This window comes from Diabrotica virgifera, chromosome 9 (assembly GCF_917563875.1).
Source record: "Diabrotica virgifera virgifera chromosome 9, PGI_DIABVI_V3a".
NCBI classification, from domain to species: Eukaryota; Metazoa; Arthropoda; class Insecta; order Coleoptera; family Chrysomelidae; genus Diabrotica; species Diabrotica virgifera.
Genome location: NC_065451.1, coordinates 40,299,179 through 40,318,678, shown reverse-complemented (window position 1 = coordinate 40,318,678; position 19,500 = coordinate 40,299,179). Strand labels below are relative to the sequence as shown.

At 35.3% G+C, this 19,500-nt stretch overlaps 1 protein-coding gene across 1 annotated transcript; it reads left to right on the top strand.

Annotated features, from left to right (window-relative positions):
- The first annotated feature begins 13,500 nt into the window (after window positions 1–13,500).
- LOC126890925 (uncharacterized) lies at window positions 13,501–18,788 on the top strand. Its single transcript, XM_050660094.1, has 3 exons — window positions 13,501–15,507; window positions 16,087–16,365; window positions 18,711–18,788. The coding sequence occupies exons 1-3, from the start codon at window positions 13,501–13,503 to the stop codon at window positions 18,786–18,788; spliced, it is 2,364 nt and encodes a 787-aa protein (XP_050516051.1).
- Window positions 18,789–19,500: the final 712 nt, after the last annotated feature.

Sequence of the window (19,500 nt, the reverse complement as noted above, 5' to 3'; positions counted from 1 at the left end):
AACGAGTAGGTAGAGTAGGTAAAAGTGAGTGCGATGCTATTTCTACGTAGCATGCGTTAAAACGCATGTATTAGGCACGGGAAACACTATGTGTTTATAGCTTTTTTTAACAATAAAAAAATAAATTTTTAGCAATACAAATATTGAAAACCGATATAATTTGGCTTAAACTTTCAAATGCGGTAAGCAGAATTGCTATTTTATTTTTTATTCAAAAGTTATTCAGGTTAAAAAATTGCAATTTTTCGATTTTTTGAAAGTTCAACCGCGTTCATCTCGAAAACTATGCATCCTACGAAGAAATTTGTAGGAACATTTTTTGGTTAGAATGGCCCAAAAAATACAAAAAAATGTTTTGTTTTGCGAGAAATCGCTGTTATGTAATTCCTCAACTTCTTTGTTTATAACAATCTTATCGACATCCAGATCAACTGTTACCCAAAAAATTCGTATTCTACGTGCTAAAATACATAAAAAACTTGGGTAAGTACATCTGAATAAAGGAGGCCGTTGTACCCCCCCTGGCGACAGGACTAACGGTAGAGGTTCGTTTTTCGCAGCGAAGTTCTTAATTTATTTTAAAAGAATCAGATATTTTTGCTAGATACAAATCCGGATTCTCGACGGTCCGGATTTTTGACGTCCGGATTATCGACGTTCTACTGTATGCTGTTTACGAAAACTCATTATTTTGGATAAAGTAAATATTATGGCTTCTTCTAGTGTTCCGGTAGAGGAGAAACGTATATCTGTAAATGCAAAGCAAATTGTAAAAACTATATACGGTACCTTCCTTAAAAGAGGAGTTGACACAACTTCCGCTACGAGTGAAATATGCGATTTGACGAAAATACCTCTGACCACAGTAAAAAGAATTACATCAAATCCCATAGAAACAAGAAAAAAACGTAAAGATTCCAGGTCCACCAAATGTATGGACGAAGCCGATAAGTAATTGATACGTCGAAAAATCTATACTATGTACGAAGAGCAACGCATACCTACATTAAGAGCTCTGATGAAGTAGCGGCGCAATGTAGATGAAAGTATATAACTTCGATAAGAAAATTCCGTTCTGAAAATCGTGCGATAATTTACCACGACGAGACATGGTTTGACACATCGTCGCCTTAGAACCAAACTATTCTGTGTCCACTTTTTTTCGAAGTTAAGGTTGTACTTCTAATTTGGTCTATGTCCAAAGACCTTTCGGTCAATAATATTCCAATTGCGATTATCCCATATAATATTGTAAATATGGCGTGGTTGTTTTTATTCTATGTCCACTAAACCTTGCAAATATGCGGACCAAAATATACTATGTCCTCTGGCCCAATAAGAATTGAAGAATTCGTATCACGTGAGGACATAGAATAAGTTGGCTCAAATATTATTTCGGATACATTTTTAGTATTAGTACGTATCTGAAGTTTGTTTTGATCGCAACCGCCGGTTTCTTTAGTAGTTTATCGCGTGAAAATAGAGTAATAAACATGAGTGATTCAGAAGAGGAACCTTTTCAAGACTCGACACTTTTAACCGATTTGGAATATATTCCAGTGAGTCAGATCAGAGTAGCATATTTTTATTCTTATAAACGTACGGGGATCACAACACCTAATCGAGATTTCGAGGGTCTCACGAACAAGCATAAGAATTAAAGATAAGAGAAAAGTAATTAAAGATGATATAAATATGTTTCCCCGCGTTCCTTCTCGTTACTGCAGAAGCAGTCCCTCAAAAGAATATTTAAACAGATCACTATATTTAAGTAAAATGTATGACCTGTACATAGAATATTGTAACGAAAAGAATTTAACTCCAGAAAAAAATGGTTTTATTATAACATTTTCAATGGGGAATTTAATATAGGCTTCCATAAGCCAAAAAAAGATCTTTGTGAGATTTGTTCACAGTATGATTTAAAAAAGGAAGAAAAAAAGTTTAAGTGATGAACTAGAGGAGAAATACAGAATCCACACAGAAGCCACTTCTTCAGCCCGAGAAGAGAAGTTAAAAGATGTGAATTCCACTAAATCAGATGAATCTGTTGCCATTATTTGCTTTGATATGCAAATCGTTTTAACCTGCCCCCAAACACAGATTTCTAAAGCGTATTACAAAAAAAATTTGCTGTTTATAATTTGACAGGTTGTGCTGTAATACAAAAGCAAAGGATATTGTGTGTTATGGCATGAACTACTTGGTGGAAGAAAAGGTGTAGCCATTGCAAGTGCATTGTATCTTTTACTCAATAAACTTATAGACACAAGACCTAATGTTAGAACCATAACTTTGTGGTCAGATTCATGTGTGCCACAAAATAAAAATTCCCACATGTCTGCAGCCTTATTACATTTTCTTAAGAATCATCCTACTGTAAAATGCATTACGCAGAAATTTCAAGTACCTGGTCACAGCTGTGTTCAGGAAGTGGATGCTATGCATAGGGCCGGTATTTCAATAGCTACTGAAGCTTTTGCTTAGCTAAGCCTGTGTCAAAAGTTAAGGAGAAGCTTAAGCTGGGTGCCGTATTTCCATCATTTCCTTAACTAAACTGATGCTCAACTGTAAAGTTAATTGGTTTGGTACCTCTGAATACGTCAAAATGCCAGAACTAACTGTTCTGAGGTAAAAACCACTACTGTTGACATTTAATTTTATCTTGTCATCTGTATCAATATCATTTACTTCACTTAATTTTGTGTGCATGGTACATGTGTTGTTAGTTTATTGTCTATATTTTCTCTGGCTATATTTTTATTATTATTTTGCATAAGCAATAGATCCGTCTTTGTAATTTTGTTTATTGCATTTCCTAAATGTCAAATGGAAAGTAAGTTTATTTTTGTAAAATAAATATACCTACCTAGCATTCTAGACATAAATAATTTTCATGTGCCTACACCTTCCAAAAGTAGTAAGAATTCTATTAATCGTTATTATGATTAATAAATTACTATATTATTATGTAATAATCTAATAATAACGTTATTACTCAAAAGTTGGTTTTTAAAACAACTCTATAATTGATAATTCTATAGAAATAACCTCAAAAAACAGAAAACAAATTTTAAGCAAAGGCTTAAACCAACTCCCGCGCGAGCTTAAATTTATTTGGTTTAAGCCCATGCTTAAGCATCTAATTGAAGTGGAAATACAGGCATGTAAGCTTAAGCTCAGGCTTAAAGTAAGCTTTGGCTTAAGTGAGGTTGGAAATACCGGCCCATAGTATTTTGGACCGACATCTGAGTAAACTGGAATTGCATAGTCCTCTCGCTATTCTTAAAGATATTAAGAATGCAAGAACAAAGAAGCCATATAAACTTATTCAGGTGCAAAATCAAATTGTTTAAGTCTCTCTAAGGTCCCATATAAACACGTTGTCCAGATTTCTTACGAAAATAACGCAAATAGCGTAAAATATAAACTAAAGTTTAATGAACCAGAAATTCTGCCAAGGCGTTTCTAGAAGGTGTTCCAGATCCTAAAATTCAGTCCCCCTTGCAGACCTTCCAGAAGACAAAGTTGCACATATTAAGTGCCTAGCAAATAATTTCTCAGCAATTGATTTACAATTCTGGAAATGTATTATTAAAGACTTTTAAATTGTTTAACTTTTATGTTGTCAATGTTGTTTATTTGTGAGTGTACCTAATACAATAAAAACGATTAGTATTATTAAAATATTTAACTACTTTTCATTATTAATTTAAGTTTAAGTTGTTTTGTTATATTAACATAAGCATATTATACTATTAAACTTGCTTCGTTCTTTCTTTAATTATTATAGATGTTGATAAAGTAATATTCCATATTAATTACTACCTCAATTACGGGTCCAAATTATTCTATGTCCAAACATTGTTGTTTATAATAATTTTTTTCTCAAAAACTGTTGGTAATATCTAATGCAAACTGCAGTTGTTCTAAAGTACATATCATTATGGTTACTAAAAAAAATAAATTTATTCTCATTTAGTTTACTATTAAGATACTTAAACTTCAAAACTTTAAAAATCCTCTCCTGTAAAATTTTCAAAAGTGGACTTAGAATAGTTTGATTCTAAGGCGATGACATATTCAACGCGACCTAAAGGATTTGCCGATTCCTCCGGTAAATGTAAGGCAAGAGCTCCGTCAAATAAAGGGGAAAAGAATAACGATTTTACATGCTGGATCAGAAAATGGTTGGGTTCTAAATGCCCTGTCGCTTTCTGCAAAGAATATTAAAGACTCCTGCGTCGACTACCATGAAGATACAACGGCAGAACTTTTTAAAGAATGGTTCAAAAATAATCTTATGCCAAACATTCCTCAGATTAGCGTGATAGTAATGGACAATGCAAGCTATCACAGTCACCAACTAAGTAAGGCTCCAAACTCGAATAATACTAAATTGGTTATTCAAAATTACATGGAGACGAATGATATGTATTGTGAAGAATGGTTCACCGAACAAGAGCTTTTAGAAGTTTTAAAGGCATTTTCTATAAAAAAAAGTATATTTATGTTTGTGATACATTGGCAGAGGAAATGGGACATACAGTGCTGCGGCTTCCACCCTATTATTGTATGTTTAATCCCATAGAACATGTGGCACTAATTGAAGTCTAACGTGAGGTCACAAAATATTTCTCCAACGTTAAGTAGTACTGTTGTAGAGTTAATAAGAAAATGTGTCAATGATATTCTTCCAAGTAGTTGGAGAAATTGAGTCCGACACGTAATAATTAAAGAAAATTCATATGTTCATGTAGATCATAATAAATTGAACCGATCATAATTTAGATGAGAATAGCGATAGCGAAACAGAACTATGTGTGGAGTGATACTGTCATCAAATCTACAAATGTTACGATTAAAAAAACGGTTCTGTTGTAGCATGTGTAAAATCCCCCCTTTATAAGTCCCCTCAAAATTTCTCTAGCTACGTCCATGGTAAAGAAGCAACCTTGTTCAGGTGCTCTAATTTAGAAAAATCTATATGACTTGTCTATTCCGCAGAAACACTTCCATAAAATCCGCAGGGTGCAATTTCGTAGCTTTGTAGTCGAGTAGTACTTTCCTTCTAACAATAAATTTTGCTTCTTTTTTTCTCTCAAAACTAAAATTTCTACGAAGCATTAAGGAACCGTTAGCGGATATAAGGATGTTCGCTTAGCAAGAGAAAATTGTGAGTTTCATAAATGTCCCTTCTTCCAGATGTCATTACGGACTATATTTGACTAATACCCCTTCTTTTGCGTTCATCCCTAAAAATTGGATCTAGCTCACAAGTCAATTACAATTTCATTTTCCTGTGTTCGTGTGTGCTTGTACGACGTATCCGAGAGAGGCGGAATTCAGCCGGTAAGTACCCTTTATAGAACTTCTTGATTCCTTCTTGATCTTAACTATTGGAGCATATTTAAAAGAGATTCTCTTCTGTCTTTGCAGAGCCTATCAATTTTCTTTGCTGGCTTTCCGTTCACCAATCTCGTTCTTTGACGTTGTTTGTCACTGCTTCTATCTTTCGTCGTTTGCTGTTTCCTGTCGTCCGGCGACTTTCGAAAATTACCGTATACCGTATACTCATCTATATACAGCTGTTGCTCCGGATAGTTGGCTGTGGGGTCCACTGCAATACCTCATTCAAGAATTGCCGGCGTTTACGACTGCTGTAAACCCATTCTTCTTGGAGTCGACCCATTCAGGTGATGCCTTGTAAGTAACCATTTTATTGCTGTTATTTACCTTCAACCACAAAAACCGCAGTGTTATCCATAAAATATTATTAAAATCAATTGCCGTTAAGTAATAGGTAGGTTATTTTACTCCCATCTTGAGGAGCTATTTAAAATAATTTATGGTGCGATACGAATTATTATTACTTTATTTTTTTGTGTATTATAACTAAGTACATAATATACATAGAAACATTTCTTTATAAAAGAATAATGATCATTAGTTCTTTACATGTGTTCTCAAGGTTCACTAATTACTTAGAAAATGTCTTAAATACTCGCCAAAATATGTTTACAATCTTCACTTTGTCATGACTTGCCTCACTTTTCTTCTTATCAGTGCTTGAGAATATACGAGTACCACTACGATTTAGTTTTTTTGAGATTATCTTTTACTAAAAATTGTTATCTTATTAATATAACTGTTTCAATCAAATATTCACCTATTTTTATTTTATTACCTTTCTTTTATAATTTATTTTGCTGCATGTACATTTGTGTTTCTCTTTCAGGTATTTATTGTTTTTTTTTACTTTCATATGCATGTATATGTCTTTATATGCCTGTATATGTGTTTTGATATCTAGTGATTACCGCTCGACATAAATAACCGCTATTCTCTGTAAATATATTTTGCAACCGCGTATTATTCGTATCCTATCTCCTTCGCCTCATATGTATTATATTTTCTTGTCGTTTTAGTACCGTTAACTTTCTCTATTCCTTATAATTCCTATCCAGCGATAGGTGGCGCCCAAAATTCTCTTCTTTTATCTTATCTTCTCCTCTTCTCTTTCGCACCTCACGCTCTTATCTCTTATATTTGAGCCCTAGAACCCCGACCAAGACACCTCTAACCGACTGAAGCCCGAGCCCAGTGCCGTTCAATGTGTAGCCCTCCACTCTGTTGTTAAAGAGGGTACACTGTTCAGAACCACAAAATATTATTAATGTTTGAATGTTTCTTTTTTTATAATCTCAGTTCTAGTCTAAGCGCCAGATCCATATTTAGAATTTTATACTGACGCGTTAGCCTTTTTCCGATGACCTGGATGGGCTTGAACTCACATACCTAGCGGCGAAGTAAAGTGCGGGTCAGCCGCTAGTCGCACTGAGCTATCCCATCGACTGCGATTTCGCCACTGACTGGTCTAGTTGCGATCAGACTTAACCTTCACTCTAGTTGAAACCTTTTGGTTCAACTTTCTTCCATCACTACTTATCGTAAACGCTGAATACCATGCAACACATGAATACCCGACGCACCCTACAACAGACAGTGACAGAATGACACTAATGCTCAATAACTTAACTAGAATTTCTCTTCTTTTGGTTTAAAAATATGACTTCCTTATCACAAAATGGCTACGCATATCGCTGAACTCTAGCTGGAATCCCCTCCGGCATGCAATATTTAGACAGCTATTGTAACTTGTTCGTCATGATCCACGCAATGCGTGAATTTGGCATCCCTAATGATGAGATAAATATATCCGCTTCTTCATAAAGGGCGATAATAACTCCACCTTTACGCACTGGCCTATAACTAAAACTCAACGATTTGTTGAATTCTTAGAACGCTTTGCACATGAGAAATACCACATAAAGCTTAATCTAGCTAAAACAGTCGTCACTGAACAAAAACAAGACATTCTGACTCTATCCTACGAATGCAACTTTGGCTACCCACGCTGGCGTATTGGCAAGCTACTCGCACAACTACCCAGAACATGGGCATTATTAATTATTACTTTATTATTATTCTTTAAATTTCAGTTTATTATAAGATTATAAGTTAATATCTTAATGTTGTTCTGAAGCTATTTTCTTGTGGCATTTTTATAATCAAGTATATTCAAATGGGAAATAAGCCACAATTTTACCTAAAAATGATTTTATTAACGTTTCGACGCCCAAGTCGGCTGTCGTTGTCAAAATACAAAATAATACTAAATAAACAAAAATGTTGTTGCTTAGTAAACAATTCTTCTAATAATTTATTTAATCTGACTCATTTATATCGGCAATTCAGACACGTATTATACATTTTAAAGTAGACGACTTTAAAATGATATTGCCAATATTGATGAGTTGCGTTCCTGGGACGACTTTACTAAAAGATAGTTCATTCGATTACATGAAATCAATCCCAACTCAAGAATATCCGCCACAAAAAATCATAGCATGTGATATGTCTTTAAAAAGACAACCAAATGCAACGGTGGCACTGAAATTCTCGCGTTAGAGATTCCATAGTAAATAAAATAAAATAAAATATATAAACGTTAATAAAATCATTTTTAGGTAAAATTGTGGCTTATTTCCCATTTTAATATACTTGATTAATATCTTAACTTTCAATTTGCTAGAGATAAATCCAAATGAACTATGCCCCTTCTTCCCCTGTGCCCTTCTTCAATTGTCCCTATCTTTTATTTTGTTTTATTTTTAATATTAAAACAATCTGACCCTAAAATAATAATAAAAATTGCTTTTATTATTAGTATTAAAAATAATAACACAATTGGTAAAATAAGCTGAGGTATTATTGCTTTCTTAATCTTTAAAGGAAGGATAGGAAGAGACCCAGAAATTTTATTAACGATAAAACGAAGAAAACTCGAGTATTTGGGTCACCTGATGAGAGGTCATAAATACGCATTACTTCAAAATATAATGCAAGGAAAAATAGAAGGAAAACGGAATCCAGGCCGTAGAAGAATGTCGTGGATGCGGAATTTGAGAGAGTGGTTTGGCTGCACCACTAATGAACTTTTTAGGTCAGCTGTAAACAAAGTCAGGGTAGCCTTGATGATTTCCAATCTCCGATAGGAGTGGCACAAGAAGAAGAAGAATCTTAAAGGTAGGTCTAAGCCTGAAATGAAAAATCTCACTACCAAAATAAAAACTTGCATCAGACATTTTAATTCGGAAAAATCTTACGAATAGTACGAGTGGCTAATTGGTCGTGAATTTAGGAATAAACTGTATTGCTGGTCTTGTTTGCTATTTAGCTTTAGATACAATTGTACAGCGAAGACTACCAAAAGTTGTAGCGACGCGATGGAATTACAACGGCCGGCTAGTATTAACAGTCTTAGAATACCGCGATTGTTTGATTGAATTAATTTGAGTGTTTTGGAGAATGGTGAAAAGTGGTGCAGAAACCATAAATAGCTCGAGAGGATTTTTATCTAGTTTAAAAGATGATTTTAATTTTAATTTTTTAATATTGTTTTTTTTTCTGAAATATTTCCATTCTCAGATAATTTATTAACATATTGCAATGTAAGATAAACGATATTGGTTTCTGTATAAAAAAATTAACGAATTTAAAGATGTGATTACCAAAAAGAAAGGAGTTTATAAAATGCTGGAATAATATGATGGCAAAAAGTTTTGAACCTAAAAGGAAACGCATATGAACTGAAAATGTTGGAAATGATGAATCGTTTTACCGCCGACTGTACTATCAGATTTAAGTCCAAATATAACAACAAATGGAAAATAGATTTAAAAATTTTGATGACCCAGATTTTCTTGAGCTGTGCAATTTTAATGCATTTAAAAACACAAATTTTCCAGAAAAACAACTAAAATCGTTGATACGTCTTTATGGACAATATTTTGACTTTATTGAGTCAAAAAATAATGCCAGTGAATTACTAAAGTTTTTAAAAACCACTTCTTTGGACCAGGGTTGCAAAAAAACATGTTTTTTTAATTTTAAACAAAACAAACGGTTTTTTTTTGTTTTAAACGTTTTTTTGTTTAAACATGTTTTTTTTTGTTTTTAAATTATATGTTTTAAACAAATAAAACTTGTTTAAAACACATGTTTTTAATGTATTTGAGAATTTTTTTGATGTTATATTAATAAAGAAAATGAAAAAAAAAGCACTTGTTTAATTTAAGTGTTTTAAACAAAATCTGTTTAAAACATGTTTAAAACAGTTGATTAAAACAAAACAACCCTGCTTTGGACAAAGCGTATTCGGAGGTAGTGAAATTATGTGAGTTAGTACTGACCATTCCAGCTACTAGTGCCTGTGTAGAACGTAGTTTTTTAACACTAAAACGAATAAAAACGTACTTGCGAAACTCGACAGGACAAGATCAACTCTCTAATGTTTCCCTTTTGGCAATTGAAAGTAATTTGGTCAAAGAAATGACACAATGTCCACGTTTTTACAATGACGTTATAGACGAGTTTGAGAAAAATGGTAGAAGAATTGAACTACATTATAAATAGGTGAGGTTTTACATTTTTTTATAAATTGCTTCCCTTCTTTCTAATTTCACCGCACGCCCCTGCTCTCCAGCAATGTAGCACCAACAATGGAGTACTAGGTCTCTTATGACCTACAATAAACAAAACTAAAATATATTTATTTTGAAACTCATTTGAAAACATTAATATCGGGCATATAAGGCAAAGAGATTTTACATCCGTTTTTTTTTGTTTTTGTCGTCATAATTATTGTAAGTTTTGTGGAACCTTTGCTTTATTATAGGAGTACCGTCTAGTCAGTGTTAATTGTCAAAAGACCAACTCTGTCTACCTCGTTTGCTTACCGCTCCGGACCTGTCTTAACAATGGGCAAAGTCAGATAAATTTAATAATATTTACGACCGCACTAATTATTGAAGTTAACCACTTTCTGCTAAACAAAATTTGTCAATTTGTCAGCTCTACCGCATGGTACTTTATAGTAGTTACTCACCACACCCCCGGACAACAGCAGCCGCTCGCCGCCGACCAACCAGCGCCGAGAAGACCACACAGAGACGATACGTCACCCAACGGAAAATTCTACCGTTTGGAGCGTATCAGCGGTGCTGTTTCACGCATAGGCACCTCCCCCGTTAACTGGTTTCTGATCATTGAACAGAACTTATCAAATATATTTCTTTGTCTGGAATGAAGCCTATTCAAATTTATAAAGTGTCTTGTGACCAAACAAACTGCACTTCAATAATCAATAACGTTTTAGGAAAGACAAGCTTTAACACCTTACTTTTCAGTTGAAACTTAAAAATTTTCATTGGTCGTTGATGAATCATTTCCTCAGATAAACATTCAGCCTTAGTAGTCCGATACATTAACAGTTTCAAGATAAAAGATGAATGTTTGGGGCTCGTGTTAGTTGAGACAGCCACTGCGCAAAATTTGTATAACATTATTTGTATAACCTTTTTTAAAGAAAATAATATTCCCTATAAAGAGCATAAATACTGGGTTGGGATAAAGTATGGAACCAAGCAAATATCTTTGAAACGAAAAGAACAATACATATGAAACTTTGCATGCAAGTATAGTGACGCAAAAGGCATCTGATGTCTTATTTTGTGTTACTACTCCACTTCCGGTTTTACCGGAAAAACCCTTAACATATTTAATTTAAATGGGACACCCTGTATATTTTTGCAGATTTTAAAAGAACTCGTTATTTTTAATTCATACATACCAAAAGAAAAAAAATTGTTAAAAAGTGTGCAGATAATTTTTTGTATTAAAATACAACGTAGTAGGAAATAAACGAATACCATCTATACTGTAGACTAAAATTGTTGTTTACATGCACTGCATAACTTGACATGACATTTGAATTTAGTATAGTAGGTAAAACCGTTACTGAACGAATTGACAGAAATAAGTTTTGTATTAGAATGGTTCATAAGTGAAAAAGATCGTATTGGAATATTAATGATAGATCGGTTATGGTGAATTTTCATTTTTTGGAGGTGAATTTTCCAAATCGATGCATTGGACGCAGAGGATTCAGAGAGTGGCCCGCTCGTTCTCCGGACCTCAATCCGTTAGATTTTTTCTTTGGGGTTATCTAACATCACGTGTTTACGTTAGGCGACCAATAATTAATGAATATGAACTAATACGTGGAGAAATCTTGCAAAGAGTGACTCACGAATTTATTTATAGGATTGCATGTTGTCAGGAGGTTAACGGCAAGCATTTTCAACATTTGAAATCATTTTTTATGTTTAATCTCATTGGTCTAACGTAAATAAATTAACCCATTTTTTAACTGTAAAGAGATTTACTTCTTGTTTTAATAGTTTTTTCTTCCAAACTTGGTACGTATGAATTAAAAATAACAAGTTCTTTCAAAATCTGCAAAAATATACAGGGTGTCCCATTTAAAGTAAAAAAGTTAAGGGTATTTCCGGTGAAATGGAAGTGGAGTAGTAACAAAAAATATGGCATCAGATGCCTTTTGTCTCCTCATTGTACTTGCATGCAAAGTTTGATCAATATTGTTCTTTTCGTTTCAAAGGTTCCATACTTTATCGCAACTCTGTATAAGAGTATACTCTGAGAATTTGGTGGGCAACCTCCACGTTTGACGTGTATACTACCGAGTTTTGAGAGTGAAATTTTCCTAAGTCTTTTGGCGGACGGATAATTGCACTGTCGGCAAACGCAAATACGAACGTAGATTCAGTGGAGTCGGTGAAAACAGACTCAGATATTTCTCCATTAGTCTTTTTCAAGACTAATGTCGAAACTGCATTTTCTAATAAACCCAATCTAATAAGGAATGTTTCAGATCCCATCTTGAAAGAGAGAATAATCACGAAGGTTGTTGCAAAGAAGGTGCACAAAAAGAAGCCACTCAGGAGGACCAGCAGACCAGCAGTTCAGGACAAGAAAAGGATAACCTTGGAGACGTACAGGATGAGGACACAAAGCGTAGAGAGGAACACCACCGAAGCCAGGGACGCCAGCGAGGACAGAAACGTCATGGACACCACCAGCAACGAACCTCCGATGATCGAGGTACCTGTTCAGTTCCATGAACAAAGAAGTGAAAGCTGGCAACGACGCGAAATATTTGTGACGTTTTTCGACCGTCTGAAGTGCGCGCTTCGTGAGAGACAAGAAGAAAAGAGAGAACAACTAAGACTTTTCGATGCGGTAGCATCAAACGTAATTGTGTAATAATTTTTGTAATTATTGGTTTAATAAAAATACAGTCCGCTAAATCAATTATTTGTACTACAAAAGAAGAGATGAGAGAAAATAATAAGGTATTTGTATACCCATTCATTGGTCTTCGTAGCCGAATTTAAACTTGTGAAATCAGTGACTTGTACACCTGTGAGATAGCCGCATTTTTGCCGCCAAGAAGCCGTATAAAAATTGCCGTATTATCATTAATCAGGGGGTAAGTCCATCCTTTTACACATTTACGTTCCTAAATTTGCCTTATGATAGCAACAATTTGAACCAATATAACAATATAAATCGATGTTATTGATTTTTTGCACGTTAAACGTAAAGATTGGCATTCATCTTTGATTTCGTTGCATGCATATTATAAAATATATTAAATAGAAAAGCATTACGTTATTTTAAACTCTGTCATACAAATTGCATATAGAATCTTGTGAAGTTATTGTGGATTATTATTGCAGGTATTTAATATTTGTTTGATATAATAATTTTGCATAGCATTATCGGATCTATTTTAATACGCGTGAGCGCAGAGCGATTCATACGCCGTTCATTCATTCGAGGCCACGCTGGAGAAAAGTTGACGAGTGATTGCGACGTTGCACGTTTGTGCACAAAAAATAAAAACTTAGGAAATCTGGTTGATTCATTTTGCCGGTAATAATTCTTAATTAATTTGAGATTATTTGAATAAAATAAATAAATATAATATAAAAATATAAAATAAAAGCAAATAAAAACTATTCATACATTAGTTTAGTTGTTCGATATATACAAATAATACATTTTATATAAAAAATGGCTGACGATCAAATTAAGTCACTAAAGTCACAAAGAGCAAATTTAAAAGGTCAGATAACTAGGTTCAGTAATTATCTAACAAGTAATAAAGACAAGCTGGATCAGTATGAGCTAATGGCTAGGCTCGAAAAGGTTGAAGAGACGTTAAGCAAATTTGATATATGTCAGTCAGCTTTAGAGTCCTTGGTGGACAATGAAGATCACAATAGTGAGAGAGATAGTTTTGAATCGGCATATTATGCAGCTGTTTCAAAAGCTCGTTCGATTTTGGGTGGCTCCATAGCTAGCGGTTCACACCTTTCATCAGAATCGTCTCAAATGTCTGATCCAATTGTAAATATTAAGTTACCTCCCCTCAGTTTAGTTCAATTTGACGGAAACCTGGAAAAATTTATGCAGTTTTATGATTCATTTAACAATATTATTCATACTAATAAAAATCTGTCAGCCATTCAAAAGTTTTATTACCTTTCTTCTTCATTAAAAGGAGAAGCGCTACAAACAATTCAATCCTTGCAGGTCAGCGATGCAAACTACTCTGTAGCTTGGGACCTTATATGCCAGAGATATAAGAATTCACGCTTAATTATAAATAGCCACATAAAGGCTCTATTCGAAATTCCTTCTCTAAATAAAGAATCCAGGGAAGACTTAAGAAATCTCTTAGATACTTTACAAAAAAATATTCGTGCCTTGGAAAATCTTAAGCAGTCCGTTAAGGAATGGGACTCTATAATTATTTTCCTCGTGTCATCCAAGCTAGACAATAAAACAAGAAAGGAATGGGAATTATCTTTATCAGATGTAACCACATTGCCTTCTTATGAGGAATTCATTAAATTTCTTTCTACCCGTTGTCAGGCTTTGGAAATGTTAGAATTCAAATCAGATACTACTAACGAAAGCTCTCGCGAAGTTAGAAAGTCAAAAAATAGGTCTTATACCCATGTTTCTCAACAGAATAATAAAATATGTAGTTTTTGCAAAGGATCTCATTTAATATATTATTGTCAAGGTCTCTTAAAACTTACTGTTGACAATCGGATAAAGGAAATTAGAAAATTGAGACTTTGCACTAAATGCTTACGAGCAGGTCATGCTAACAAGGATTGTAGAAGTGAAGATTGTCGCAAATGCAACAGGAATCACAACACGTTGCTACACTTAGAAAAATCGACCAATCAAAATAATCCGTCGACGAGCACTGAAGTTGGAGAAGAAACTTCAAGTGATAGACAGGTAAATCTGTTTTCTTCAAGTTTAGAAAATAAGGATGAGTTGTATTTTCCAACTAATGAAACAGTACTAGCGAGTAGTGACTCAAGTTCATATATTTTACTCTCTACTGCGAATATTTATATTCAAGATAAAAGTGGATGCTTTGTAAAATGCAGAGCTCTTCTAGATTCCGCAAGTCAATCAAACTACATGACTTATAATTGTCTGACAAAACTAGGTCTTAATAAATCTAACGTAGATATTTCTACGTCCGGTATAAGTAAAAAGTTGATACGAATAAACCATTCAACTAAAGCTAAAATATATTCAATGAACAAGTCATTTCATGCAGATCTTAGTTTTTTGGCGTTAGAAAAAATAACGGACAACTTGCCGGGTATATCTTTTAACAGGGAGGCCATCAACTTTCCTAAAAATATTCAACTCGCAGACACTGACTTTAATCAATCTAAACCTATTGAGGTATTGTTAGGTGCTAGTATATTTTGGTCACTAATGTGTGTTGGCCAGATAAAATGTGGCAAGAACATGCCTGTGCTCCAGAAGACGCATCTTGGCTGGATACTCTCCGGACCTATAAGTTTACTTAATTCTTGTAATAATATATGCAATCTAAACATAAAAAATCTTGATATTCAAGAAAAGCTAGAAAAATTCTGGAAGCTTGAGGAATGTCCGACTACTACTCGGCTATCCCAAGAAGAATTGGAGTGCGAAGAGCACTTCAAACAAACTACTTCTAGAGGTAGTGACGGCAAATTCATTGTCAGTCTGCCTATCAAGGCAACATTAAACAAAATGGGTGAATCCAAAGATGGCGCAATACGTCGATTGTATAGTATTGAAAAACGCCTATCTAAAAATGAAAAATTAAAAGATCAATATCATTCCTTTATGAAGGAGTATATTAAATTAGGTCATATGTCCTTAATTAATGAAAATGACGAAATGTCTAACATAAAATATTATATGCCACATCATTGTGTAATTAAAGAGTCAAGCCTAACGACGAAGTGTCGCGTGGTTTTTGACGCATCTGCTAAAACTTCTACCGGTTTATCGCTGAATGATGTCTTGAAAACTGGTCCGAATATACAAGATGAACTTTTTTCTATTCTTCTTAGATTTCGTTGTCACAACTACGTATTTACTGGTGACATCGAAAAAATGTACCGTATGGTAAACATAAAGGAATCCGAACGCGATTTGCAACGTATTGTTTGGAGATTTAATCCTGACGAGGAAATTAAGCAGTTTAGACTTAATACTATCACGTATGGCACTGCTCCTGCGTCATTTATTGCAACTAGAGTATTGCATCAAATTGCACAAATTAATTCGAAGCAATATCCCGAAGAGAGTCGTATAATTTTAAGGGACTTCTATGTGGATGATTTAATCACTGGGGCCTCTACGATTGAGGAAGCCCAGAAATTTAAATGTAACATCTCAGCTATGCTGTCAGATGCGGGTTTTATACTCCGTAAATGGGCGTCTAATGACCAGAAAATTTTGGAAGGTGATAACGATATAAATCTACCACAGTACTTCATTACAGACGACAAAACAGTAAAAACCTTGGGTTTGATTTGGGATTCCAATAACGATGAATTAGGTTATTCGGTAAATTTTAGCGAGCGTATACATAAGCGAGTTACTAAAAGATTTATTTTATCTACAATCGCGCAAATATTTGATCCATTAGGGTTAATAGGTCCAGTATGCATACGTGCCAAACTAATTCTACAGCAACTGTGGAAGGAAAAAATTGATTGGGATCAAACTGTTCCAGCTGATTTGTTCTCATCGTTTATTAATTTCTATAAACAGCTGTCGGATATTGATAAAATTTCTATACCAAGGCAGGTAAGCATGGTGGACGCAGTTGAATTTACATTACATGCCTTCTCGGATGCCTCTATTGCAGGCTACGGTGTATGTATATATTTGGTCTCAAAAACCGATAATGAATCCTATTATTCTCGAATTCTGTGCTCAAAATCCAGAGTCGCGCCGCTCAGAAGTATATCCTTACCGCGACTCGAATTATGTGGAGCTGTACTGGCAGCTACGCTAACGAAAAAGGTGATAGATACCTTAAACGTGAAGTTATCCTCCACGTATTTGTGGACTGATTCCACAATTGTGCTTGCTTGGATTTCCATGCAACCTAGTGATCTAAAAACATTTGTATCCAATCGTGTTTCTATTATACAAGAGTTGACAGAGGCATCGCAATGGGGTCACGTGCGTTCTCCAGAAAATCCCGCTGATATCGTTTCACGTGGAATGAGCCCAATGGAATTAACCTCGTCGCAGTTATGGTGGCATGGTCCCGATTGGCTGGGAACGTCCCATTTAAGATGGTCTCGTCAGAATAAAGTTTATACTGAAGACATTCCAGAAAGACGGAAAAATAAAACGTTAAATTTTTTAACTATAAATGAATTCGATTTGTTGGAACGCTATTCCTCATACTTAAAGCTATTGCGAGTTACGGGCTACTGTCTTAGATTTAGGTACAACGCTCAGAATCGCGAGTCTAGATTAACGGGTCCTCTAACAATTGCTGAGTTAGATAGGGCATTAAATGCGTTAATCATGTTGGCACAGAGACAAGATTTTTCCAAGGAGATCGACGCGTTAAATTCCGGTAATGTATTGCCTAAGAAAAGTAGAATATTATCCTTGGATCCTTTTTTAGAAGGTAATTTAATAAGAGTGGGCGGCAGATTAAAAAACTCTGACCTACCCTACAGCCAAAAATTTCCCTTGTTATTGTCCGACAAAAACAATTTCACTAAGCTATTGATCAGATATCAACATCAAAAGATGTTACATGCTGGTCCTCAGGCAGTTTTATGCAGTCTGAGGGAGCAATTTTGGCTCTTAAACAGCAGAACCGTGGTAAGAGGCATAATAAGAAAATGTTTAATCTGTTATAAGTCAAATCCACGCCTAATGGCTCCAAAAATGGGAGACCTTCCGTCTTCCCGAGTAACATATTCTCATCCCTTTAGTAGGGTTGGATTAGATTTTGCCGGTCCCTTTATGATAAAGGACGGTAAATTGCGCTCTAAAAAATTAGTAAAGGCATATTTATGCGTATTCGTATGCTTCACGACCAAGGCCACTCACTTTGAGTTAGTAGGAGACCTCTCCTATACGACGTTTTTGGACGCCTTAAAGCGTTTCATTTCGCGACGGGGTCTGCCTAGCGACATTTTCTCTGATAATGCTACTAACTTTGTTGGTGCTGCAAATAATCTTAAGGTGGTGTACCAAGCAATTTATGATTCCACAAATAACACACAAGTTAAATCATTTTTAGCCGAAAATAAAATAGAATGGCACTTTATACCTCCTCGAGCCCCTCATTTTGGTGGTCTCTGGGAGGCTTGCGTAAAATCTTGTAAATTTCATCTTAAGCGAATAATTGGGGATGCTCATCTGACATTTGAACAGTTGTATACAGTATTGGTTCAGATTGAAGCGATTCTTAATTCCCGTCCATTAATCCCTTTATCCCAAAATCCTGATGATTTAGGAGTTTTAACACCAGCCCACTTCCTAATAGGACGAACCCTAACCAGTTTCCCTCAAAGACAACTTGATGATGTACCGGCAAACAGGCTAAAAGTTCATGAAAGACTTCAACAATTGACCTGTCATTTTTGGAAGCGGTGGCATCGAGAGTATCTGCAGTCTCTTCAAGCTAGAAGTAAATGGAAATCTTCAACTGGCGAGTTAAAGCCAGGTGCCATGGTGTTGCTAAAAGAAGATAATGTTTCCCCATACCAGTGGCCGATTGGCCGCGTTATTGAGGTGCATCCTGGCAAGGACAAAATAGTTCGTGTGGTGACTATAAAGACTACAAGGGGCTCAGTGAAGAGAGCGTTTAGTAAGGTGTGTCCTCTACCTATTGACTAGCTGCCACACTGATCAGTATACCTGTTGAATCCCTCCAGCGGCAGTTCAACGGGGGCGGCATGTTCAGTTCCATGAACAAAGAAGTGAAAGCTGGCAACGACGCGAAATATTTGTGACGTTTTTCGACCGTCTGAAGTGCGCGCTTCGTGAGAGACAAGAAGAAAAGAGAGAACAACTAAGACTTTTCGATGCGGTAGCATCAAACGTAATTGTGTAATAATTTTTGTAATTATTGGTTTAATAAAAATACAGTCCGCTAAATCAATTATTTGTACTACAAAAGAAGAGATGAGAGAAAATAATAAGGTATTTGTATACCCAACCAGTACCGATAAAGAAGGCCAGGACCCATAGACCCGAAGTGCAGCAACCAGGACCATCGACAGTGACTACAAGTAACAGGTTTGAGAGGTTGGCCAAACCTGACCCGAAGAACAGCGGGAACGAGGACCCAGCTACGAAGGAAGAGAAGAAGGAAAGGATTCCACCCGTAATCCTTGAGGGTAATATCGGAGAATTTAAGAATGTTGTAGCTAACATAAGTAGTGGGCAAATGAGAGTTCTGGCCGCACAACCCCCACCCCTTTTTGTACCCCCCACTCCTACCCTGTATACCCCCCACCCCCAATTATACAGGTGGGGGGTATACAGGGTAGGAGTGGGGGGTACAAAAAGGGGTGGGGGTTGTGCGGCCAGAACTCTCATTCCACCATTTTATACCCCCCACCACATTATACCCCACCACTTTTTACCTCCCACCACTTCATACCTCCCACCATTTTGTATACCTCACACCATTGACCAGGTCAACAACCGGTCAAGAAGTCA

What these genes read in the sequence shown, in the direction of transcription:
- LOC126890925 (XM_050660094.1), top strand. Translation starts at nt 13,501, where the DNA reads ATGGCTGACGATCAAATTAAGTCACTAAAGTCACAAAGAGCAAATTTA. An exon ending in GTAGTGACGGCAAATTCATT is followed by an intron (nt 15,508 to 16,086) that starts GTCAGTCTGCCT and finishes ATTAATTCGAAG; the next exon opens with CAATATCCCGAAGAGAGTCG. An exon ending in ACGATGAATTAGGTTATTCG is followed by an intron (nt 16,366 to 18,710) that starts GTAAATTTTAGC and finishes GAATCCCTCCAG; the next exon opens with CGGCAGTTCAACGGGGGCGG.